Genomic DNA, 26,327 nt, shown 5'->3' with positions numbered 1-26,327 from the left:
AATATTTCCCATTATTTTCATGTCTGTGTGTAAAACATTTTTGCTGATGTTTTTTTTGTTTTGTTTGTATTTTCAGGTTGATAGGATTGTTGTGAAAGCTGCAGAAGATCGTGCAATGTCCATCTCGGTGATAGCAGTGGATTCACCTACTCCTTCTCCTGACATGAGAGCCATGGAAGAAGGAAAGACAGGTGGGTTTTATTATGTTGTTGCCACAACAGTATTAACAGGCGGAAGAGAAGGGAAATGAGGATAGAGGGGAACAAAATGGTAGTGACAAAGAGATGCAGGTAAAGGGTTAAAGATACCCTCATTCCCATGTAATGCATCTTGGAAATCACTGTCCAGGGATTTACATGGGATAAGAGCAACCTTCCACTTGGCCAGTTTGAAGGACAATTTTCTTCTATGTAAAAGCCGGGACAGATCTGTGGTGGTGTACATGATTCAGACATGGGATTCTTCCGTAAAATTACGGAATTCCGTAAATTTTTAGGCTCCAGGGATCATTCTTGAGATTCGTGCAAATCCGCTGAGAAAATGTTGGGGTATATGTAGGTAAAGACCCAAGTTTTTCGGCCGGTCCGCTGATCGCGACGCTCCATTCCATACTATTCTTGAACGGTTGGTTCCTAAAACGGTCAGACTGTTGCTGGTCGATCCGTATGGGAACGCGCTCTGTGTCTTTGTCTCCTACAGTCACCGTTTCAACGTAGCTATCGGGGATTCAGTATAAGCTAAAGCATACCGTATGAGAATGATTCGGCGCCATTTTTACATCGCTTCGAGCCACTTGCCAAAATGATGAGGAAGCTAAAGCGAGACGAAACCGTTCTATCCCGGGAAATTGACCAGCAGAAGTACAAGAAAAATCTCTGGAGATTCGACTGGCTCGATGAAGTTGTATCATTGAGCTGGAAATACGAGAAAGGCCAGAAGACACAAGACGTGAAACTGAAAGTTGGCGATGCTTTTGCTAAAATCAACTTGCCGGGAAAAGCTTAGTGCACTTTGTGCAACGATGTTAATGTTATCAACTACGGTTCCAATGGAAAAACTGCCCTCAAAAGCCACTTGAAAAGCAACAAGCACCTGACTATCCTGAAAACCCAGTCGTGTAATCAGTCACTGGGGTCGTTTGGCACCGACAAGGTAAGAACATTGAAACCACACCGTCACACGCCACCACCCCCCCCCCCCCCCCATCCCCGCCTCTCTCTCTCTCTCTCTCTCTCTCTCTCTCTCTCTCTCTCTCTCTCTCTCTCTTTCTCCTCCTTATTTTGAGTCTTAGCGTAAAATTAATTTGAGAAACATGGGAAGGAAGAGAAAGGGAGGGGGGGGGGGGGGCTATGATTAAGCTGAAATATGCATTTCAGGGCCATTTTTGTGTGTCTAAAATACTAAAAACCTTCAGCTTCTGGGGGCTTCGCCCCCAGACCCCGACCAGGGGCGTTGCCCCTGGACCCTACTGGGGGCCTTCTGCGGCCCCCAGACCCCCACTTTTTTTTTCCTTAATTATCACTTTTTCTGAATCCCATGTCTGATGATTGGCATACATCAAGGTAGACATGAGTTCAGTCTTGTGTGATACAGGGAAGTATAGTTCTGGTAAAGGACATATTTATCTGTATTTTCCTCATGTAAGAGAAAGGTTTTCTGGACATTGTTCGAGCTGGTGGCATAGACCAAGGTAGTCCTGGGTTCGGTCTGCGTGATAGAGAAAAGTGCCGTTCCCTGTGGCTGTGAAAGGCGTATGTACGAGGAAAGTTTGTTGGGCATTGTCTGAGCAGGTGGCACAGCACAAGGTGTTCAGAACACTGTCTACCTCCCAGTACAAGCAGAGCCACACAAAGACAACAACAATGGCAAAGGAGAAGGTAAGTCCGATTGTATGCATGTGTCTGCGCTATATGAGGTCATTGCAATCACTGGAAATTCAGTTCTGAATTTTGAACCTCAATTGCAGAATAAAACTTTAAAGTATGTTTCTGCATATCTACACTGTCTTAAGCAGACTATCTCTCTTATTCTCTTATCCAAACCTACAGCAGAATATTATTGACTGCATAGTTCTTTCATGATAAGTGGAGGAATTGTTGCTTTAAGTAGACTGAAGATTTCACCTGTTGTTGTTTAAACAGGAGAAGAAACAGTGGATGGCTGGTTCAGTGACCTGAGAGGTTCTGCTCGCCGATGGCTGTCCAGCTCTGGCTTCACACCTCTGCAGTTGCCCTTGTGAGTTCCTTGGCTTTTTGTTATCCCAAAAGTTCCAAAATTCAGAATCACAAAGCAAGAATGGTAAAATATGTAAGGCTTCTTTTTAAGCCTACTGTCTATATGATACTTACCGAGACAGTACTATTCTTGCACATTATCTATTATAGGCCGAAAAAATTGGACAAAACGCTGCGTGGGTACAATTATCTCCCATAACCATGCGCCACCGTGGATCCCAAGCACTGTCTGAGTGCTTCCCCCTTACAGGATGTAGGTGGCGCGTCCTCTTTCTTTATGAGCTGCAGACCCTCAAAAAGCCCATAACATATCAAGAGGGGAGGCGGGAGGGAAACTCTAATAGTACTGTCTCGGTAAGTATCATATAGACAGTAGGCTTAAAAAGAAGCCTTACAGTCAATATAACACTTACCTCGACAGTACTATTCTTGCACAGAATACCAGAGTGGTGTGAGGGTGATATGTAGAGTATTAAACTCCTTAATCAAAATCACTTAAATCCAAGGATTAAGATACCCAGGCAATTTTCGAACAGTACTACCGTAAAAGAAAATATACCCAAGAAAAATACCTTAGACTGACGTGACCATGCTGGCAACCACTGCTTTGGCAATGCCATACGACTGGTCAAGCCTGAGACTGGAAAAGTCTCGCATATAGTGGTTAATAAACGTGGCTGGAGTCTTCCAGAACGCGACCGCCATTATGCTTTGGAGCGAGGCACCCCGCACGTGCGCCAACGAGGAGCCGATAGCCCGAATCTCGTGTGCCCTGATGTCAGGGACCACATCCACTTGAGCATGAACATAAGCCTGTTTGATAAGCAAGGTCAGCCAACGAGCTAAAGTTTGTCTAGAAATATCCGATTGGTACTTCGGATTAAGCGAGACAAACAGTGACCGCTTAGAAGACCGAAAGCTACGTGTTCTATCCAGGTACACTCTAAGGGCACGTACTGGGCAGAGGAAGCGATCAGGGTCATCATGTTCAAGAGTGGGAGCCAAGGCTTGAATGACTACTGGTTTGGACAACTCCGAGGCATTCTGATTCTTGGCTCGAAAGTCTGGTAGGAAAGCCAACGTCACCTGATGTGTGGTGAACTCAATGTCAAATTCCAGGCCACTCAAAGCTTGAATACCACTGAGTCTACGGCAAGTGGCTAAAGCGATGAGGAACACAGTCTTAAAAGTCAGGAACTTGATACTAATGCCTGCCAGGGGTTCAAACTCCTTGCTACGCAGGAGTTTGAGAACCAGGAAGACATCCCACTTGGGAAATGAAACCCGAGGTTTAGACACCGCTGCATTGCTAATACCCGAAAGGACATTAGCAATGAGGGAGGAACTGATCAAGTGTTCAGGTCTGCGACCAGTAGCAGCCGCAATCGTGGAAGTGATGGCAGATTTGTATCCAAGAAGAGTCTTAGAAGAAAGACTCTTCTTTTGATACACTTCCACCAGGAAGTTGGCCAAGTCCTGTGTTGAGGGATAAAGCGGCTTTATCCCCTTGGACAAGGCGAAGGAGGCCCAAGCTCTCCAGCGTAAGTCATAGAGCTGATTAGTTGATCGCCTCTTAGCGTTCAAGGAAAACTCTACTGAACTCTTGTGCAATCCTAGTGCAAGCAGTTTGGAGCGCACAAGAGCCATGCGGTCAAGCACAGACTCTCTGGACGTGGATGAGGGAGGCCTGATCGAGGCTGGAGCAGGCTTCCCCCGTCCAGATTCAGAGGTAGAGGGTCTACGTGGGTGAGACCGCGAAGATCTGGAAACCACGGAGCTGTTGGCCAGTAAGGCGCGACCAAAATCAGTCTTGGCCGTTCCTGCAGATACTTTGCCAGTACCCTCGGAATCAGAGATGTCGGGGGATAGGCGTAAGCATCGAGGAGCCTCCACGAGAGAGTGAATGCGTCCACGTGGAACGCATTCGTGTCTCGAAAGGGGCTGACGTACCTGGGAAGCCGAGCGCTGAATCGAGTTGCGAACAGATCGATCAGAGGACGGTCCCACCTTGCCCACAGACGCCGTAGAACGTTGTGAGCGATGGTCCATTCTGTGGGGAGAACCTGATCGCCCCGACTGAGAATGTCGGCCAGGGCGTTCAGTTTCCCCGGAACGAATTGGACTGACATCCGGACCTGATTGGTCTGGCACCAGAGCAGAATCTCCTCCGCTAACAGGGAGAGGGACCGAGAATTGGTGCCCCCCTGGTGGCGAAGGTAAGCTAGGCATGTGGTGTTGTCCCCGTGGACCAACACATCCTGATCCCGAATCAGGAGGCGAAACTCCAGCAGAGCCCGACGAACCGCCTCCAACTCTAGAAAGTTGATGTGTAGGAGGGACTCCTCCTGGGTCCAGACCCCCTGGGCCTCGTGCAGGTCCAGGTGGGCCCCCCAACCCCGCGTAGAAGCGTCGGTGTACAGGAAGAGAGACGGCCGTCTCGGTTGGATAGGCACCGCAGAGTTGAGCCAGATCGGGTCCAGCCATTGGACTACAGCCTCGTGAAACCAAGGCCCGATCTGGACCAACTCGGTGTAATCGAGAGGCCTGGAAGTCCGATCTGCTACTGCCCGTTGCAGGGGACGTTTGTGTAGCCTTGCAAGGGGCAGCAGCAGAGCGACAGACTCCATGGAACCCAACAGTTCCGCCAGCCGTCTGTGAGGAACAGCGCGGCAAGCCTGAATGGAGAGGATCTTTCGCCTCAGGGAGAGGATTCTGTCCGGGGAGGGAGACACAGTGTAAAGCACTGTGTCGAACGCCATCCCCAAGTAGCAAAACTGCTGGGCTGGCACGAGGTCCGACTTGTGCCACTGAATCTGGAACCCCAAAGCATGGGTCCGTTCCAGGACCTGCCGGGTGTGTTGGAGGCATTGATCGCGAGACTGGGCCAGGGTGAGCCAATCGTCCAAATATTGACGCAGACGCACACCCTGAGCTCTGACCAACACCGCCAGCTCCTTGACCACCTTTGTAAAAATCAGCGGGGCCAAGGACAGGCCGAATGGGAGGGCCCGAAACTCGAACACTGTGCCCTCCCAAACAAACCGGAGCAGATGTCGGTACCCCGGGGCCACCAGGATGTGGAAGTAAGCATCCTGGAGGTCCACAGACGTGGCCCAATCGTTTGGCCGGATGGCCAACCGGACCGACGAAGGGGTTTCCATCTTGAACTTGCACCTGCGAAGGTACAAGTTCAAGGTGGAGAGGTCCAACACCGGCCTGAACCTGCCGTCCTTTTTGGGGACGGTGAACAGGCGGGAGTAGAACCCCGGAGAAGGCTGAGAAAGGGGGTAGACAGCCTTCTTCTCGACCAACGAGTTCACCTCGTCTTGAAGAGCCTGCCATCTGGCAGGGTCTCGAGGAGGGGGGAACGTCAAAGGTAGAGCGGACAATGGAGGTTGTGACGACAGCGGTAGAGAAAACCCCGACCCCACCACCCTCAAGATAAACTGGTTGGAGACCAGTCTGCCCCACATGTCGCGGGCCCGAAAAAGGGAACCGACGGACGAAAGAGGGGCAACTTGAGGGGGCGTCAACGTAGGGCCGGGACTCACTGAAAATTCTGCTGGCGGGCAGGCGCAGGCTTGCGACCACCCCCCTGGTGGTGCTGCTTACCCTTACCTGTCTGAGCACCCTTCTTCTTGCGCTTGGGAGCACGAGAAGCCGGGGCCGCAGGGGGGAACGCGACAGGAGCCTGAGAGGAGGAAGAAGGAGGCAGTGAAACTGGCTTCTTCTTCTTCTTCTTCTGAGGCTGGGAGCTGGAGGTGACTGTAGCACTTCTCTTACTCCCCGCCGACGTCGCCGAAGCAGCGAGGCCAACCATCAGAGAATCAGTGTTCCTCTGGCGTGTGGACTCCACCACAGAACGGACAGTGCCCGGATGAAAAAGGGAAGAAGGCTGAGGAAACGTGTTCCTCAGACTCTTCCTCATATCCGGAGGCACTAAAGAAGTAGCCAGAAAATGATCACGGAACAGGGCCAACAAGTGGACCCGTGTTCCAATGGCCAATTCTGCCGCCGTCGTCACGCACGATCGCACGGCATGCAAAGCCCGATCCACTCGAACCGTGTCAAGGACCCGAGTGGAATCGGACTCTGCCCGATCGGGAGGGTCCAACAGTGTGGACAGCGTGCTCATCCATGTCAAGGCCTGTGATTGGGCCTCGACAATGGAAGAAACGGTGGCCTCAAGATTGTGGAACGAAGCAGAGCTCAGTTCCACCTTCTTGACCGAAGGCACCTCCCCAACGAACACATCACCGTCAGCCCCACCCTGAACACTCGAAGTCTGGAAAGGGAGAGTTCGAGAGTCAAAGGGAAAAGGGAGGGACGAAACAGATTGGACACGAGGAAACAGTGGAGGTGCGCCTCCCGAAGGAAAGCACGGCACTGAATCCGCGTCCTCCCGAGGAACATAGGTCGCGTTCGCACGTGAATCTGTACTCCTCAGGCGATGTGCTGCCGCTTCCACCGTGGCACTAAGACTAGGGTGGAACGCGAATTGCTGGCGGCCGGATCGTTCATAAAACGAGCCGCCGGCAGACGCGGCGTGTGCCTCCCGCGCCCGGGCCGAAGCGGACTCCAAGGACGAGAGGGCGTCGGAGGGAAGGACGTCCTGAAACTGTTCAAACGTCCTTCTAGCTGTGCGAGGGAGAGCCTCCTGCCTCTCGTCCTCAGACTCCACGTCCTGTGTGTCAACCGAAGGGTTGGGAACACTAGACGACAGACGCTTAAGAGAGGCATCCGTGGCGTCAAGACGCCGCGTGATGTCTGTCATGTACTGTTGGAAAGTACGAAGCATAGCTTCGGAAGTTCCATCAGAAACCGGCAAGGGTAGGGGATCAGTGTTAACCTCAGGGCGACCCTGATCCTCCTCCCCATCGTCCTCTGACTCACTCTCCTCTTCACTTCCCGACAACTCCTCAACAGCAGGAGTGTAGGAAGCTTGAGGGGGAGGAGCCGAAAGTGATGAAGTAGGCTGTGACGAAACGCCCACTGAAGCAAGAGGCCGCGAAGACCCCTGCCCCAAAGACGAAACGTCTCCAGCAGCCGAAGGGAGAGAACAACAAAAACCCTGCGACTGTTGGGTCAGTCCAGCCAACGAACCCCCGCCATTTATAGACTGAACAGGGACCCATCGGGTCTGATCAGAAAAGAAATGGTCCGGTCCGGTCGGGGGTGCCGATCCGGTCCGGTCGGGTGGTCCGGTGTTCCGGTCCGGTGTTCCGGTGGTCCGGTCCGGTCCGGTGGTCCGGTCCGGTCCCGTACCATCCGGAGGTCCCGTTCGGCACAGAACCATCCGTACCCACAAAAGTGTTCGGGTGGTTCGGTCCGGACGTGGAAACACCGTACCATCCGGACCCGTAGGTCCGGTGGTCCGGTGTGTTCCGGTTCGGTGCCAGACCACCCGGACCAACAGAGGTGGTCGGGTGGTCCGGTCCCGACCGGACCACTGGTCCCGTACCGTACCATCCGGACCCGTAGGTCCGGTGGTCCGGTGTGTTCCGGTTCGGTGCCAGACCACCCGGACCAACAGAGGTGGTCGGGTGGTCCGGTCCCGACCGGACCACTGGTCCCGTACCGTACCATCCGGACCCGTAGGTCCGGGGGTCCGGCAAGGGCCAGAGGTACTGTCCCGCACCGGACCCTAAGGTCCGGTACGGTCCCGTACCATGGGTCCCGTCCGGACCAAACCCGGAGGTCAAGTCCAGTCGGGACCCGTGGGTCCGGTTCGATCCCGACCCGTAAGCCTGGACCGTTCCGGACCCTTGGTCCGGACCATCCGTCACCCGAACACCAGACGCTAAGGAATGGCGTGGGGTCAAGACGGTCCGGTCGGAGGTGTCGGTCTGAGCAACAGAAACAATGTTCCCGTCGCCCTGACCATTCGACAGAAGTACCACGTTCTGTCGAACACCTCCACGTCCAGTAACTAGTCGGCCGGAGCGTTTCATAGAGGGACAGCCACCAGTCACACGGACGTCAGAGGGAACCGTAGTAGCAGTGGTCGTAGGCACGATGCCTGAAACCCCTGCCCCCACAGGACCGCCCTGAACGGGGTCAATTCGCATCCCAACCCCAGCGGGGAGGGAATTCATAGACCCCGTCATCTCCTCCGATCTCCCCCCCCATGAGTCCGAGACTACTGTCGAAACAGCAGTAGACGACCCAGCGAGGGAGTTCAGAGGAGGACCCGTGTCCCTCCTGGCTTCCACAGCGGTGGAAACCGAGGAGGGCACAGGAGAGGCACCGGAAAAGAAAGAAGTCGAAACCTGAGTCTTTCCCGTAGCCCCTAGATCAGATTCACCAACCACCAAAGAGGGTTGGGAATCGACCCGCCCCCGGATTCGAGCCAGGGAGGAGAAGGAAACCTTCCCCCCAGGCTTGAAACCGGGAGGAGCTGAAGCCTGAGACTGAGGGCCGGACAACGGCGTCGAAGGGGGGGAAGCGTGTTCCACGGAAGGAGAAGGAGAAAGACGCTGTTTCTTTCCCCTCGACCTTCCCCGAACCTTCGACGGCGCAGCCCCGCCCGAAGTCCCAGGTTCAAGCCCAGCCTGTTTGAGCAAGCTCGCATTGAGCTTGCTCAAACAGGCTTTCTCCGCCCTCCCTCGCCGCAAACGCAAAGCGTTTGGGGAGGGAGAGTCGGAGCGCCGAAAGGTCCCCCTGTCCGTGCGCAAAACATGACGCTGTGCGCCCGGAGAAGGGTTGCCCCCGGCAGACTCTGGTTCCGTAGAACCAGAGCCCAAAACAAGACGAGACATCCTACCTCGCCCTGTACGTACCCTTAAAAAATCGAGAATTAACAAAATTCAAAGAAAATTAGGTCAATACTCAAGTGAATGAGGCGAAACGAGAAGCAGACGACCGGTCACCACGAAGTAGGACGGTAGGCACGCCGAGTCCGCCACACAACAACGGAGGCACAAGTTGGAAGAAAAACAACGTAGCCTCAAGCCAGAAGTGGAATAACACACAAAAATCCAACAGGTGGTAATCCACACAGAAAAGAAGACTCTAGAATCCAAAATAATCCGGGAGCGCAGCAGAAACACAGCCTACTGTCACGCGCGAAAAAAGAAAGAGGACGCGCCACCTACATCCTGTAAGGGGGAAGCACTCAGACAGTGCTTGGGATCCACGGTGGCGCATGGTTATGGGAGATAATTGTACCCACGCAGCGTTTTGTCCAATTTTTTCGGCCTATAATAGATAATGTGCAAGAATAGTACTGTCGAGGTAAGTGTTATATTGACTTGGAAGATTTAATGAATGACAAAATAAAACATTGCAATCATGGTTCTTGGACGCAAGGATCTTCAAAGTGGTCACACAGACACACACTAATGATACAGATAATGAACTTAGCTTTGGATTCTTCCATCTCGCTAGCAAGAACCATATCCGGTCAATGAGTCATCTTTTCACTTAAATAAATCCCTGCGCTTTGAGTCCGAGTCTGGAGATACGCGCGCGATATAAGACTTCATATAACATTAATAATTACCATTATTTATTATTATTAATGTTATTATATTATTATTAATTTTTCAATTGATTCTTTACCATTCTTGTTTTTAGAATTTTTTTTCTTTTGTATTTCTAACAGTGTTGCTGTTTGTGGGACTTTTCAGTGTGAAAGGTACCCCTTTAACAGCACTGCAACATGTTTCATAACATTCAATGTCAGCCTCAGATTAAATGATTGTGCTTGAAGGAAAAAAAACCAAGGACAAGCTTTAACAACATTCAATATTTTGTTAGTTAAAACTTGCAGAAGCAAACTGTCCTCATCTATCCATATGTATTGGATGAAAGAGGCAAGCAGTGCTGATACGACAGTACAGCATTAGCCAAGGTTGATGAATTTCCAGAGGAAGTTGCGGAGTATTTTGAAGTTCTGGTACTGGATAGCTGATAAGTGTATCACAGCCAGTCAAAGCTGTTACTTTTAACAGATTTACAAGATCTGCAAGAACTATTCTCTGTCCATTTTAGAGCTTGGCTAATAATGACACTGATTTTGACAGTCTTAGAATGTGTATCAATTGCATGGAGTAACTCGGTCAGATACAATGTGTAGTCAAGTCAACTGAATTTGACAGTCTTCGAAGCCTAATATGTGATATTTACATGAAAGTCAGACGGGTGTGATAGGTATTCAGGTAAAAGTGTTTTTTCCTTCTGTTTTCCACTAATATGGCAGTGAATGTACGCAATAATATAGTCCAACAGTATGTCTATCATGACATGTGAAGTTTATAACAAGCAAACAAAATCAACCTGTTGAACAATTCATGGAGCTCTTTTCCCTGTGTGCAGCCACCCGGCAGAGCATCATTTGTTGATGGCGTGTGAGAGAGTGCCTGTGGTGGTGTACGACCAGGAGCCCAGCTCCATCATTGCCTATGCCCTGAGGTAGGTGCATGGAGATCACCTTTCCTAAGCTTTGACTTTCGTTTCTGTGTTTACTGGGAATAAAATCTCTTCAGGAGATGGGTTGGTAGTTTGTGTGTATACTTGAAATAAAATATCTTCAGGAGACCAGTTGGTTATTACCAGGGACACGCATATAGATAGACGGATGGGAAAACCAGGCCAAGTTACTTCATGATTAGTTAATACAGTCGAACCTGTCCATAACAAACACCCAAGGGACCGATCAAACGTGTCTTTATAGACAGGTGGTCGCTATGGGAAGGTGAATTACATCGAAAACAAACATTGTCGGGGATCTTTTGGGGTGGTCATTATGGGTAGGTGGTCGTTTTAGAGAGGTGGTCGCTATGGGAAGGTGAATTACATCGAAAACAAACATTGTCGGGGATCTTTTGGGGTGGTCATTATGGGTAGGTGGTCGTTTTAGAGAGGTGGTCGCTATGGGAAGGTGAAGTACATCGAAAACAAACATTGTCGGGGATCTTTTGGGGTTGTCGTTATAGGTAGGTAGTCGTTTTAGAGAGGTGGTCGCTATGGGAAGGTGAAGTACATCGAAAACAAACATTGTCGGGGATCTTTTGGGGTGGTCGTTATGGGTAGGTGGTCGTTTTAGAGAGGTGGTCGCTATGGGAAGGTGAAGTACATCGAAAACAAACATTGTCGGGAATCTTTTGGGGTGGTCGTTATAGGTAGGTGGTCGTTTTAGAGAGGTGGTCGCTATGGGAAGGTGAAGTACATCGAAAACAAACATTGTCGGGGATCTTTTGGGGTGGTCGTTATGGGTAGGTGGTCGATTTAGAGAGGTGGTCGCTATGGGAAGGTGAAGTACATCGAAAACAAACATTGTCGGGGATCTTTTGGGGTGGTCAATATGGGTAGGTGGTCGTTTTAGAGAGGTGGTCGCTATGGGAAGGTGAAGTACATCGAAAACAAACATTGTCGGGGATCTTTTGGGGTGGTCATTATGGGTAGGTGGTCGTTTTAGAGAGGTGGTCGCTATGGGAAGGTGAAGTACATCGAAAACAAACATTGTCGGGGATCTTTTGGGGTTGTCGTTATAGGTAGGTAGTCGTTTTAGAGAGGTGGTCGCTATGGGAAGGTGAAGTACATCGAAAACAAACATTGTCGGGGATCTTTTGGGGTGGTCGTTATGGGTAGGTGGTCGTTTTAGAGAGGTGGTCGCTATGGGAAGGTGAAGTACATCGAAAACAAACATTGTCGGGGATCTTTTGGGGTGGTCGTTATGGGTAGGTGGTCGTTTTAGAGAGGTGGTCGCTATGGGAAGGTGAAGTACATCGAAAACAAACATTGTCGGGGATCTTTTGGGGTGGTCCTTATGGTTAGGTGGTCGTTTTAGAGAGGTGGTCGCTATGGGAAGGTGAATTACATCGAAAACAAACATTGTCGGGGATCTTTTGGGGTGGTCGTTATGGGTAGGTGGTCGTTTTAGAGAGGTGGTCGCTATGGGAAGGTGAATTACATCGAAAACAAACATTGTCGGGGATCTTTTGGGGTGGTCGTTATGGGTAGGTGGTCGTTTTAGAGAGGTGGTCGCTATGGGAAGGTGAAGTACATCGAAAACAAACATTGTCGGGGATTTTTTGGGGTGGTCGTTATGGGTAGGTGGTCGTTTTAGAGAGGTGGTCGCTATGGGAAGGTGAAGTACATCAAAAACAAACATTGTCGGGGATCTTTTGGAGTGGTCGTTATGGGTAGGTGGTCGTTTTAGAGAGGTGGTCGCTATGGGAAGGTGAAGTACATCGAAAACAAACATTGTCGGGGATCTTTTGGGGTGGTCGTTATGGGTAGGTGGTCGTTTTAGAGAGGTGGTCGCTATGGGAAGGTGAATTACATCGAAAACAAACATTGTCGGGGATCTTTTGGGGTGGTCGTTATGGGTAGGTGGTCGTTTTAGAGAGGTGGTCGCTATGGGAAGGTGAAGTACATCAAAAACAAACATTGTCGGGGATCTTTTGGGGTGGTTGTTACGGGTAGGTGGTCGTTTTAGAGAGGTGGTCGCTATGGGAAGGTGAATTACATCGGAAACAAACATTGTCGGGGATCTTTTGGGGTGGTCGTTATGGGTAGGTGGTCGTTTTAGAGAGGTGGTCGCAAGGGCAGGTTTGACTTTAGTTGATTGGTTATATAATAAGTTGTTCAACCATCTGTGATAGTTGTCTGATTATTTAATACATTTTTGCAGTTGTTGATTTGTCTGATGTATATTTGTATAATTAAACATGTTAATCGTTACGTTAATGTTTGTACACCTGAGTTGTGCAATATGATGTTAAGTATAAAAGATAGTTTTGAATCTTTGTTTAAATATCTTATCTAATCTTAATTAACTAAATGAAAAAGACAACAAAAAGAGCAATAACAGCAACAGCTATATACCCAGAGGCATTGGAAATGGGCTTTCTAGCATTGCCGCACTGTTCTATTTTGAGATTGTTGCCAATGATTGGTAACAGAACTTTTCCACTTTTTGACTCACATGCGAAGCAAAAGTGAGTCTATGTACTCACCCGAGTCGTCCGTCCGTCCGTCCGGACGTCCGGACGTCCGTCCGTCCGTCCGGAAAACTTTAACGTTGGATATTTCTTGGACACTATTCAGTCTATCAGTACCAAATTTGGCAAGATGGTGTATGATGACAAGGCCCCAAAAAACATACATAGCATCTTGACCTTGCTTCAAGGTCAAGGTCGCAGGGGCCATAAATGTTGCCTAAAAAACAGCTATTTTTCACATTTTTCACATTTTCTCTGAAGTTTTTGAGATTCAATACCTCACCTATATATGATATATAGGGCAAAGTAAGCCCCATCTTTTGATACCAGTTTGGTTTACCTTGCTTCAAGGTCAAGGTCACAGGAGCTCTTCAAAGTTGGATTGTATACATATTTTGAAGTGACCTTGACCCTGAACTATGGAAGATAACTGTTTCAAACTTAAAAATTATGTGGGGCACATGTTATGCTTTCATCATGAGACACATTTGGTCACATATGATCAAGGTCAAGGTCACTTTGACCCTTATGAAATGTGACCAAAATAAGGTAGTGAACCACTAAAAGTGACCATATCTCATGGTAGAAAGAGCCAATAAGCACCATTGTACTTCCTATGTCTTGAATTAACAGCTTTGTGTTGCATGACCTTGGATGACCTTGATCTTGGGTCAAGGTCACATGTATTTTGGTAGGAATAATGTGTAAAGCAGTTCTTAGTGTATGATGTCATTGCTATGTAAAGGTCAAGGTCAAGCATGTGAGTCGTATGGGCTTTGCCCTTCTTGTTTATTTATTTATATTAAGTTGAGTTGTTAATGTTATAGCTGTGCCTTGGCTCTTTGTGAACAAAATGTTTTTTTCTCTGTTGGCATGAAAGTGGGTAGTAAAGCTTTGCAGAAGATGTCTATTTGTAACTGGTTTTAATGTACTCCGACAGTTCTGGAGATTATCAGGTAAAACTGCGTGAAGTCCAAACGTTCCTGTGGGGGACGCCCAAGGATGGAGCTTTTGGCAGGTAAATGTAGTTTTAGTTCAGACTTTCTGCATTCTTTAGGCAGGCTTATTTGACTTTATGAACTCTGTTGTTATTTTATCTTTTTAAACATTTCTTTCTTCCTGTCTTTTGTGTCAAATGTTATTTACTTGCTACAGCAATATCAGTAATACATAAAAGTGTGTATTTTTTTTATGTAAACTAACAATTGATGCATCTTGATAATATTCTCTCTGCTAAATGTTTGACATAGCTACAGTACTAAGTTTATTTCAGTTTAAATGAACTTACAGTTGTATGATACTGATAATGATAATGATGACTTCTTTATCTCCCCTTGTCGTAACAGCTCTGGGTTATGTACAGCAAAACACACCCGCACGCATACATGCACACACCACACACACACACAATCACAGACACACAGACACAGACAGACAGACACAGACACAAAGACAAACACACAAACACACACACACACACACACACACACACACACACACACACACACACACACACACACACACACACACACAAACACGCACACTGAATGTATATGTTTGATTATACTTGCAGCAGTACCTCTTCCAAGGGTGGTAAACAGACAGACATGAACATCAGCATGGAGTCTATGCGGGAAACAGGTTTGTGTCTTAGACTGTCGGTTTTGGGGACTGGGTGTGTTGCTTTGTCTGTCAAAAAGGCGTTACAGTGTAGTGTGTACTTTGTCTGTTTGTGTGTTTATGTGTCAGCCAGTCAAAATGTGCGTTTGGATATTGTTTTGAGGTATTGTGTGTATGTCTTTGTTGGATGTTAAAAGAATCAGTTTGTGAAACTGTGTCTGTGAGTCTGTCTGTCTGTCTGTCTGTCTGTCTGTCTGTCTGTCTGTCTCTCTCTCTCTCTCTCTCTCTCTCTCTCTCTCTTTCTCTCTCTCTCTTTCTCTCTCTCTCTCTCTCTCTCTCTCTGATGCACATTTCTTGCTAAGAGTGTGGTTTTGTTTACTTATGATCATCTGTTTCTTGTCTATATTAATGACATTTTGCATTTCCTTTATGTGAACATATTCCAAACTTTTTTTTATTTGTGTAACTGCTTTCCCATGTACATACACACCAAGACTTCACCCGTTACTCTTGTCATAAAACAATAAAATCCATCCCTGTGATAAGGGGCATGCTTTTCATGACAAAACACAACCATACTGCCTGGAATAAAACAGTATGAATGAAATAAAAGACACTATAGTTTCATTTGTGGTAAACATGCAGCAGTTACACTTGGATATGAACAATCAGAATTTCCATCTGAACTGAACAAAGCTAATTCTGACCAATAGATACTTAGTGCCTTGAAAGGCAAAGACACATTTATTTTGTGCACATCTCAAGCACAGATTAGTGCTAATCATGGCATAGTCAGAAAGCGTTAACCAAATGTCATTTGTAAAAAAGTTGGTCTTATCTGGGGCAAGAACATTTGCTAGATTTATCCCCAGTTGCTACAGCAGTGTGATTCCATAGTCCTGATTCTTTTAACCATTGTAAGACTATGACTGTGATGATGAACAATAGTCTTTTGCTGTCTCTCACTCAGTGATTTGTCTTCTTGTGGGTTGATTTGGTGGTACAGTGATACCTGCAATCCCCTCCTATGAGAGGACACCTGCTGTTATCCCTGTGTCTATTCATTTTACAAAAAAGAACCTGTTGTGATAGGACTCCTGTAATGTAGGGACCTTTTTTTTTGGTCTGGTCCCAAGGTTGTCCTGTCATGAGGGCCCCAAAGGGGGGGGGGTATCATCACGATCACGGGAAGGGAAATTTTAGCTTTCACGATCACAGTTACCTTGATTTTTGTTTTCACGATCACAAACACCTTGACGAATAGAGGATCATAGAGTGATACAGCTGTAAAAAATGTACGTTGAAAATAAAATGCTTTGCAATAATGCCCATCACGATCACGAAAACAAATGACGATCACGATCACGAGACTTGATTTTTTTGTCATCACGGATCACGGGCAAAGTCCCATCACGATCACAGAAATGGAAATTTCGGCAATCACGGTCACAGAAAGGTAAAAAAACGCCAATCACGATCACGATTTTAAACCCTTTGGGGCCCTCTGTCATGGCAGATACCGCTATAGCACATCACCATTCTTGTCATTCAGTCTTATCCTTTACTGTATGTACTAAGTTGCGATTAAAAATTGTATTCATTAAAGGTATTGTTTTGCTAAAAAGTTACATTCCTTTTGCATGATTTGTAGATTAGTATCTGTGAGGGGGTGGAGGGAGTAAGTTGAAGGGGGAGCTAAGTGGTGTGTGGTGAGGGGATGAAGGGGGTGGAGGGGGGAGCTAAGTGGTGTGTGGTGAGGGGATGAAGGGGGTGGAGGGAGTAAGTTGAAGGGGGAGCTAAGTGGTGTGTGGTGAGGGGATGGAGGGGGTGGAGGGAGTAAGTTGAAGGGGGAGCTAAGTGGTGGGTGTTGAGGGGATGAAGGGGGTGGAGGGAGTAAGTTGAAGGGGGAGCTAAGTGGTGGGTGTTGAGGGGATGAAGGGGGTGGAGGGAGTAAGTTGAAGGGGGAGCTAAGTGGTGGGTGTTGAGGGGATGAAGGGGGTGGAGGGAGTAAGTTGAAGGGGGAGCTAAGTGGTGGGTGTTGAGGGGATGAAGGGGGTGGAGGGAGTAAGTTGAAGGGGGAGCTAAGTGGTGTGTGGTGAGGGGATGAAGGGGGTGGAGGGAGTAAGTTGAAGGGGGAGCTAAGTGGTGTGTGGTGAGGGGATGAAGGGGGTGGAGGGAGTAAGTTGAAGGGGGAGCTAAGTGGTGTGTGGTGAGGGGATGAAGGGGGTGGAGGGAGTAAGTTGAAGGGGGAGCTAAGTGGTGTGTGGTGAGGGGATGAAGGGGGTGGAGGGAGTAAGTTGAAGGGGGAGCTAAGTGGTGTGTGGTGAGGGGATGAAGGGGGTGGAGGGGGGAGCTAAGTGGTGTGTGGTGAGGGGATGAAGGGGGTGGAGGGGGGAGCTAAGTGGTGTGTGGTGAGGGGATGAAGGGGGTGGAGGGAGTAAGTTGAAGGGGGAGCTAAGTGGTGTGTGGTGAGGGGATGAAGGGGGTGGAGGGAGTAAGTTGAAGGGGGAGCTAAGTGGTGTGTGGTGAGGGGATGGAGGGGGTGGAGGGAGTAAGTTGAAGGGGAAGCTAAGTGGTGTGTGGTGAGGGGATGGAGGGGGTGGAGGGAGTAAGTTGAAGGGGGAGCTAAGTGGTGGGTGTTGAGGGGATGAAGGGGGTGGAGGGAGTAAGTTGAAGGGGGAGCTAAGTGGTGGGTGTTGAGGGGATGAAGGGGGTGGAGGGAGTAAGTTGAAGGGGGGGCTAAGTGGTGTGTGGTGAGGGGATGAAGGGGGTGGAGGGAGTAAGTTGAAGGGGGAGCTAAGTGGTGTGTGGTGAGGGGATGAAGGGGGTGGAGGGAGTAAGTTGAAGGGGGAGCTAAGTGGTGTGTGGTGAGGGGATGAAGGGGGTGGAGGGAGTAAGTTGAAGGGGGAGCTAAGTGGTGGGTGGTGAGGGGATGAAGGGGGTGGAGGGAGTAAGTTGAAGGGGGAGCTAAGTGGTGTGTGGTGAGGGGATGCAGGGGGTGGAGGGAGTAAGTTGAAGGGGGAGCTAAGTGGTGTGTGGTGAGGGGATGAAGGGGGTGGAGGGAGTAAGTTGAAGGGGGAGCTAAGTGGTGTGTGGTGAGGGGATGCAGGGGGTGGAGGGAGTAAGTTGAAGGGGGAGCTAAGTGGTGTGTGGTGAGGGGATGAAGGGGGTGGAGAGAGTAAGTTGAAGGGGGAGCTAAGTGGTGTGTGGTGAGGGGATGCAGGGGGTGGAGGGAGTAAGTTGAAGGGGGAGCTAAGTGGTGGGTGGTGAGGGGATGAAGGGGGTGGAGGGAGTAAGTTGAAGGGGGAGCTAAGTGGTGTGTGGTGAGGGGATGCAGGGGGTGGAGGGAGTAAGTTGAAGGGGGAGCTAAGTGGTGTGTGGTGAGGGGATGAAGGGGGTGGAGGGAGTAAGTTGAAGGGGGAGCTAAGTGGTGTGTGGATGAAGGGGGTGGAGGGAGTAAGTTGAAGGGGGAGCTAAGTGGTGTGTGGTGAGGGGATGAAGGGAGTAAGTTGAAGGGGGAGCTAAGTGGTGTGTGGTGAGGGGATGCAGGGGGTGGAGGGAGTAAGTTGAAGGGGGAGCTAAGTGGTGTGTGGTGAGGGGATGCAGGGGGTGGAGGGAGTAAGTTGAAGGGGGAGCTAAGTGGTGTGTGGTGAGGGGATGAAGGGGGTGGAGGGAGTAAGTTGAAGGGGGAGCTAAGTGGTGTGTGGTGAGGGGATGAAGGGGGTGGAGGGAGTAAGTTGAAGGGGGAGCTAAGTGGTGTGTGGATGAAGGGGGTGGAGGGAGTAAGTTGAAGGGGGAGCTAAGTGGTGTGTGGTGAGGGGATGAAGGGGGGGGGGGTGAGAGGGGAGGGGCGTGTTTTTGAGTGTTCAAGTGACTCAGAGCTCTATGAACATGCTTGAAGACTATGGTAACCTTTGAAACCAGTCTGTGTAATGAACTGATTTACATCAAAGATTTAGTGGTTTTTGTTGTTGTTGCTGTGCGCTGTTACAGATACAACATACCCCCCCCCTGCCCTCAGTTTCATTAACCTCTCTCTTGATGATTAAGTGTTTACAGTTTTGAATGTAATATTGTTACCTGGTTATTGCTTGAACATAAATATGTATACATTGTACTATCATGGCTTCTGTTAAGAAAATTCTGTCATCTGACATGACTGATGTTACGCTGAATGCATACATTCATATCTTCTTCATAATGTTATGCTGAATGCATAAATTTGTATCTTTTTACTGCAATCTTTATCCAGTTTGACATGATTAATGTTATGCTGAATGCATACATTTGCATCTTTCATCCTTCAATCTTTGTCCAGTTTGACAAGATCAATGATTGTTATGCTGAATGCATACATTCGCATCTTTTATCCTTCAATCTTTGTCCAGTTTGACAAGATCAATGATTGTTATGCTGAATGCATACATTCGTATCTTTACCCTGCAATCTTTGTCCAGTCTGACATGATTAATGTTATGCCAATTTGAATGCATAAATTCGTATCTTTACTCTGCAATCTTTGTCCCTCCCCTGCTTTTCTCTGTGACTATGACTATTTGCTCTGCAGGCCGAAAAGCGGGTAGTGGGGTCTTGTCGTTTCTTCGTGGGGCAGGGGTGAGTCGAGAACCCAGCCCCAAACTGAGTCGTAAGGATCAGAGCTGTGTTGATGCTGTTCGGTACACCCCTCGTATAGACTGGGACAGTCTGGAAGGTATCCTCCTTTTCTCTTTGATAATGATGCTAATTAACAGTCTCAGTTCTCACTGTTCCTCTCCTGCGTGACTGATACACTCTCTCTCACTCCCTTCCTCTGTGCATCAGTGCTGTTTGTAGCTTGTCTTTCCACAGTGTGCTGTGTCCTGAATGGTTTTCAGTGATAGTGATACTGGTTGTTGAGCTCACTCACCCTGTCATGTATGTGTTTGGCTCACATTGTAGCTGTCAGCACTTTAGGTGTCTCTCATAATTTTGTGACTCGCTGTGACTGTTGATAGTGTTGCTGCATGTGCTTTTCACTCAGGAATGGGTAAACTTTTTCTCAGATAAGTAGCATATGTAGTAGTACTTGTCTTATGAACAGTGCTGAATTTTCAGGCATTTTATTAAGAAGTACTAAGCATATCAGACCAACATTATTTCTGCATTAGGGTGTTGCCATTGCCACAGTGGGGTGGTGTCATGAGATCTGTTTGGGGATACCCCCCGCGGGTTAGGGGGAAGAATTTACTCGATGCTCCCCAGCATGTCGTAAGAGGCGACTAACGGATTCTGTTTCTCCTTTGTACTGGAAACTTGCATTCTCCCAGTAAGGTAATATATTGTACTACGTTGCAAGCCCCTGGAGCAAATTTTTGATTAGTGCTTTTGTGAACAAGAAACAATTGACAAGTGGCTCTATCCCCTCTCCCCCCTTTCCCCGTCTGGGGATCTGTTGAATTAGCACAAAAGGAATACTTTTTTTAAGTGTATCTGGTAAATGGCCTTGTAGTTTATAAAAAGCAAGATGACTGTTAAGATAGAACAATGGTACAGTAAGCATAACTTCTTCAGTGATTGCTTTTACTGGACATGTGTATGAAAATAACTGAATAAAAATCATCATCTGGTCATTCCCACAGGTTTTGATTGCATCTGACCGTTTTTCTTATCAAAATAAAGCTTTTTCTATGATATTACACCTTACTTTGACTGATTGCTGTGATAAAATTACTGTTTTTTTGTGGGTTGCATTCTTCTTGCCTTTTTGTGTGATACCCCTTTTGGCCCCAAAAATAAAAAAGTCTGTTTACGGTATCCCGACCGACCATATTTTTTCGCGCGACCCTAGACCTTTTTTTGGCATTTGGGGGAGAAAAAAAAGTCTTTGTTTTTGGGCAAAATAACTTTAAAATATGGTTTTTTTTAGAAAAACAATTAAAACAAAATTTTAAAAAATCCCGACCTACCGACTCTATTTTTTTGGCCTATGTTACTGTAAACAGACTTTTTTTTTTCCTTATAAAATACCTAGTGCGACCACTGCTTCTTGGAGAACTTTGAAGTGTTCAAAATAGAATCTTACACACTGAAAGTAAAGATAATTAAAAGCAAGAAAATAGCTGCTTTGTAACCCAGGACATATATGACTCAATGAGAGAATACCAGGCTTGCTGTGTGTGTATATTTCACTTCTGTTATGGTTGGTTCTTTTAATCTCTCATTATCTGTGTTAAAGTTTACTGTTTAGCATATGTTTTCAGAAAAACCCCATTCCAATTGACTTAAATATGTATAGTGGTACGTACTTATGTAGCAGGCTGATTGTTTAAGGCGTTTAGTGCTAACTACAGTCCCATAACTGTTTTTGTAAACAGTCAATAACTGATTGATTTGTCGAGGACAAATCATTTGATAGGAGATTATTTGTCAGTGTATTGTGTGTGCATGTGTGTGTGTGTGTGTTTTTATGGGCCATTCAATGGAAATAATTTAAGTTTCTTACCCTATTTTTTAACCTTTAAAAGCAGTGCATTGTGCTTTGGCAAATATACAAGTTTCTCATCCCTCTGAAGTTCTTTCACAGATTTAATCCGTCAAATCTAATTCAGTAACCTCTGTTCCTTCTCCATTCTTGAGCGCTGGGTGTTCAACACAATATTGTTGTTTGAATAATATATATGCGATGTGTACGTGAGACATGGATGTGTTCATGACTGAATGCGTAAGCAAAATGCAAGGAATGGCCAGAGAGGTATGTGGGAGGTGTGTTTATAACCTGCCCTGTTATATAGTGCTATATGTCATAAGTAAAACAATGTCCTGTTTGTATTATTGTTATGTACCACGCCTGAATTTCTCTATGAGATAATAAAGTATTCTTATTCTTATTCTTATTCTTATTCTTATATATGTTATTCTGTTGGGCATGTTTCAGTACATGCCTGTTACCTTGTGGTTTGGTGTGAACAAAATATTGACAAAATGAATGACCAAGAATTAAGTTTTGAGGGTACTTTCTGTTTCCTTTGTGTATGTGGCATTTTGACAAAGACACTTTACCTAAAGGAAGATTAATTACTCTTTTTCAACAGAAAGCTGGCCTGTAAATTCTGGCATCATTTTTGCACTAAGTTCCTTTTGAATGTTCTGTATCACACTGGATAACTCATTTTCTTGTAGATTTTCTTATGAACTATTATTTTAGAGAAGGAAGAAGTTACTCTTTCAATGGTATATATCAGAAAACTGGCTTGTAGAATCTGTGTTCACAAATCACTTGATTCTGTGATGTAGACTTGCTGCATATGTTAGTGATTGTCAGTAACAATTAACATTTTGTTCCTGTTTTGACTGCTCTCCTCCTAGTAGTAGTAGTAGTGGTAGTAAGAGACCAAACTAAATCTTTTAAATGCCTACGAGTTCTCCTGTCGTGCTTTGGTACCTTCTTCCCCATGTTGGTTTTGCACTTTGTTGCAGGCAGATGCTAAAGTGTCTGTGCTAATTAATTTAGAATAGTCTTTGACGCATATGAATATGATAAGTCAAATCTCTTGAAGATGCTTACTCTGAAGTAAGTGAGAAGATATGATCAGAAGTTGTAGATTTAACATGAACAGTCTTTTTCGTTTTGTGCAGTTTTAAATACAGTGGAAACCCCTATTAAGACCTCCAAAAATCTGAGAAACTCAGGTCTTCTTCTTCTGCGTTCGTGGGCTGAAACTCCCACGTACACGTGTTTTTTGCACGAGTGGAATTTTACGTGCACGACCGTTTTTTTACCCCGCCATTTAGGCAGCCATACGCCGTTTTCAGAGGAAGCATGCTGGGTATTTTCGTGTTTCTATAACCCACCGAACTCTGACATGGATTACAGGATCTTTTTCGTGCGCACTTGGTCTTGTGCTTGCGTGTACACACGGGGGTGTTCGGACACCGAGGAGAGTCTGCACACAAAGTTGACTCTGAGAAATAAATCTCTCGCCGAACGTGGGGACGAACTCACGCTGACAGCGGCCAACTGGATACAAATCCAGCGCGCTACCGACTGAGCTACATCCCCGCCAGAAACTCAGGTCTGAAAACGAAGGGAGTCTTAACAACAGAGGTATATTTACACAGGTTATGAAGAGAAAATCTCAAAAAGCAAGGTCTTAAATTGGGGGGTCTTGAAAGGGGGTTCCACTGTACAGCCATGTTTGAATAAGCTTTAAAGGCACAGTAAGCCTCCCGTAAACCATCACAGAGCTCCCCGAGCGTCTACATACAGTACAAGCATACTTCCATTTGAACGCTCACCGAACGGGAACATCCTGGCTGCTTTCTGTCGAGCGTGAGAAATTTTCAAAGAATTTATTTTCGTGGACTTGGTCCTCAACAACAATGGCGCCTCGTTTTGGTGCTGGACGGCTGTTATGATACCGGAAATCACGCCCGGACAGTAAGCCTCCCGTAAACCATCACAGATACTGTCAGGCTTTTACACACAGTACAAACACCCTTCCATTTGAACGCTCACCAAACGGGAACATCCTAGGTGCCCTACGTAAAGAGCGAGCAATTTTTAAAGAATTAATTTTGCAGATTGTCTCGAACACTTTTTGGACCCATCCTGAACTCAGGTCAAACATGAGTTACTTCCCTTCGGGTCTCATTCTATCGATGTAAACTGGCGATAGCCGTGAATCGATGATAATCAAAATGTTTTTGGACCGCGGTGCGTTTTTGCGCTAGACCTAACTTTTAAAATCTAAATAATAAATTGACAGCTTGTTACACAAACATTCTTTAATCATAAAAGAATTCTTTTTTCATCAAGACAAGATCAGTACAATTCGAAGTTGTGAAAGTTTGAAAAAAGAAAAGCCCGGAAGCAAGGTCACGCAAGGGTCGTAGCAGACGACGGTTTATGCATATCGCCGTTCCTCTCAACAGTCAAAAGCCATCGCTAGAGTTCTTGTGAACCACAGCCGTTTGTTTCGTGCATAAAAACGTGCTATTGTTAATAAGCTCACATCGAGTCGCATTCAAATGACTAACTGACGACTACATTGTGAAAAGGGGAAACTGGATCACACGGGTTCACGATGGCTCAGGGGTAAGATAAACCACGCAAAAATAAATTCTTTGAAAATTGTTCGCTCTTTACGGAGGGCACCTAGGATGTTCTCAATCGGTGAGTGTTTAAATGAAAGGGTGTTTGTACTGTGTGTAAAAGCCTGACCGTATCTGTGATGATTTACGGGAGGCTTACTGTGCCTTTAATGTAGACAAGCTTGAGTTCAATAGCACTATACATGAGGTAAACTATTCATGATTTGAGTCAAAGCCTCCGATAAATGAAGCAAATTGTGAGATTAAGTATGCTTTAGATTTTTACTGATTTTCCTTTGTCTTTAATCATTTTTAAATCAGTGTCAGCAACCCTGCGGGTTGTATAATTTGATTTAATTACATCTCTAATACACTCACTCTTGCAGTTTGACAGCTTTGCGACTTGCTTGCATGTGAAGCAAAATTGAAATTGGAAGTAAAAAAAGCTTAATATGAACTTCTCACCTTCTGTGCCTTTTTATTTTTTTTATTTCCATTTTTTAGTTTTTGTTAGAAAAAAGGACTGGTTGTGCTGATTGAATTTTTGACTTTTATTTAAATTACTTTGTGTGAGTGTGTGTGTGTGTCTGTGTCTTAGTGCACATTCTTCTTTTCAGATACACACACACACACACTCGCACACATACCTCTGCCTCGGTACAGATGGAAGGGGGTGTTTGACATGCTGCCTAATTGTTTCTTGGCGGCACTTCATCATCATCATCATTGTAAATTGCTCTTGAGAAATGACCGTCATTAAAGCAAAAGCATCTGCCTTGATGCAGACTTGCTTGAGGTCAATGACTCATCATGTGCCATCGTGCTTCAGGCCTCACAAAGCCAGGTGTTGCCCCCACTTGCAGGTGCCATCGTGCTTCAGGCCTCACAAAGCCAGGTGTTGCCCCCACTTACAGGTGCTATCGTGCTTCAGGCCTCACAAAGCCAGGTGTTGCCCCCACTTGCAGGTGCCACTGTATGACCCATGTAGATAAATCCATTAACAATGTCCACGTGTTGTTGATGTATATCTTTGACACATCTGTGGGGAAAAACACATAAAAACCCAAAGTATTGTATATTCCTCCGTTTCAGACCCCTTGATAATTCAGCCCCCCTTTTGTTTGCTTGCTTCTTTGTTTCTTTGATTGTTTCTTTATTTTTTCTTTCTTTCTTCTGTGACACTGACAGTGCATGGTTTTAACATTTTTTGTCATCTTCAGTTGGTTCTGTCTTTTTATATTTAGTCAAGTTTTGATTTTATCATTCCATACGGTTGTGTGTGATTATTTATCACAGCAGGTGTGATGATTACAGCAGACACTTCTAGAAATCACTAGCCATTGTTTGATGTGCATTTTTTCATGGCAGCGTCTGCTACATATGATTTTGAAAACATGCACAACAAATCTCACTCTTGACTATGACACTTTTGGCATATTTACAAGGAATTTAACTCTTTCACAGAGCATAAAAACCCTGATGGAGTTATTTCTGGAAAGCGCCTGAAGCAGGGGAAGATGGGGACATAGAAGTGACTGAGTAAGAGAGGCAAGTGCTAATCGCTAAATGCTGTGTTTTCCAGATGAGCCTGACGGAGTGTCCATGCTTGCGGGAACCGCTGCAGTACCTGAAGGTGGAGAGAAGAGCAAAACAGGGAAACAACTGAGCAATATACATATAGAACTACGTAAGTCACCTGTAGCACTTGCAACATCTTTTCTTCTGACCTTGCATCATCAGACTCGCTTGAAAGCCTTCATTTTGTGAAGATTCAATGATTATATTTCCAAGAGTCATCAACCATAGTATTACTACTCTTCATTCAGCTGGTTCAGCAATCAGCTTTTGATTATTGAAATGTAGTAAACGTGAGGGCATACTGAAAATGAGGGGCTTTCTGCTGTAGGTGTGGTGGTAGTACTGTACTTGCTGCCCCCTTTTTCAATACACTTTCATAATACACTTTTAGTGCAAGATAGCCTTTGTTAAAATCCATTGATTTTGTATCTTGCAGAGTTTTCTGATGCCAATGCCAAGTTTTACTGCCGGGTGTACTTTGCTGAGCAGTTCAGGAAGCTCCGCAAACTCATCTTTCCCGATGGGGAAGAAATGTGAGTACACCCGCATCACCCTAGAAATTTGTGTCACATTGCTTTTTTGACTCACCTGAGTAATCAGTGAGTCATAAATATTCAGTAGCGTTTGGATGTACATGTATAGGCGAACAGCTATCTGTCCACCCGCGTTTTGTGAGTTTCTTTGTGTTTATCGAGTCACATTTTTAATAAAAATTTAATTTGGAGAATTTTTGTTCTGGCAGGTTCATCCGTTCCCTGGGTCGTTGCAAACCGTGGGAAGCCAGAGGGGGCAAGTCAGGCTCTGCTTTCTGCAAAACTGATGGTCAGTATGCATGTTTGGTGTGCCTGCACAGGCTTGTATCTGTTCTTGGACTGATAAA

General features: G+C 46.5%; 1 protein-coding gene across 3 annotated transcripts in view; it reads left to right on the top strand.

Moving 5' to 3' along the window:
• LOC138959792 (1-phosphatidylinositol 3-phosphate 5-kinase-like) overlaps positions 1-26,327 on the top strand; it is an 83,001-nt gene that overhangs the window by 46,095 nt on the left and 10,579 nt on the right. The window contains exons 30-39 of one of the 3 annotated variants that reach the window (XM_070331404.1): positions 77-191; positions 1,791-1,877; positions 2,142-2,235; positions 10,551-10,646; positions 14,121-14,198; positions 14,754-14,821; positions 19,368-19,511; positions 25,452-25,556; positions 25,884-25,980; positions 26,190-26,269. In XM_070331404.1, the coding sequence (XP_070187505.1) occupies positions 77-191; positions 1,791-1,877; positions 2,142-2,235; positions 10,551-10,646; positions 14,121-14,198; positions 14,754-14,821; positions 19,368-19,511; positions 25,452-25,556; positions 25,884-25,980; positions 26,190-26,269 (964 nt within the window). The remainder of the gene's footprint in view (positions 1-76; positions 192-1,790; positions 1,878-2,141; positions 2,236-10,550; positions 10,647-14,120; positions 14,199-14,753; positions 14,822-19,367; positions 19,512-25,451; positions 25,557-25,883; positions 25,981-26,189; positions 26,270-26,327) is intronic. The other 2 variants (XM_070331405.1, XM_070331406.1) reach the window with 2 other exon arrangements.

Source organism: Littorina saxatilis, linkage group LG2 (genome assembly GCF_037325665.1).
Source record: "Littorina saxatilis isolate snail1 linkage group LG2, US_GU_Lsax_2.0, whole genome shotgun sequence".
Taxonomy (NCBI): Eukaryota; Metazoa; Mollusca; class Gastropoda; order Littorinimorpha; family Littorinidae; genus Littorina; species Littorina saxatilis.
This window is presented reverse-complemented; position numbering and strand designations above follow the sequence as displayed.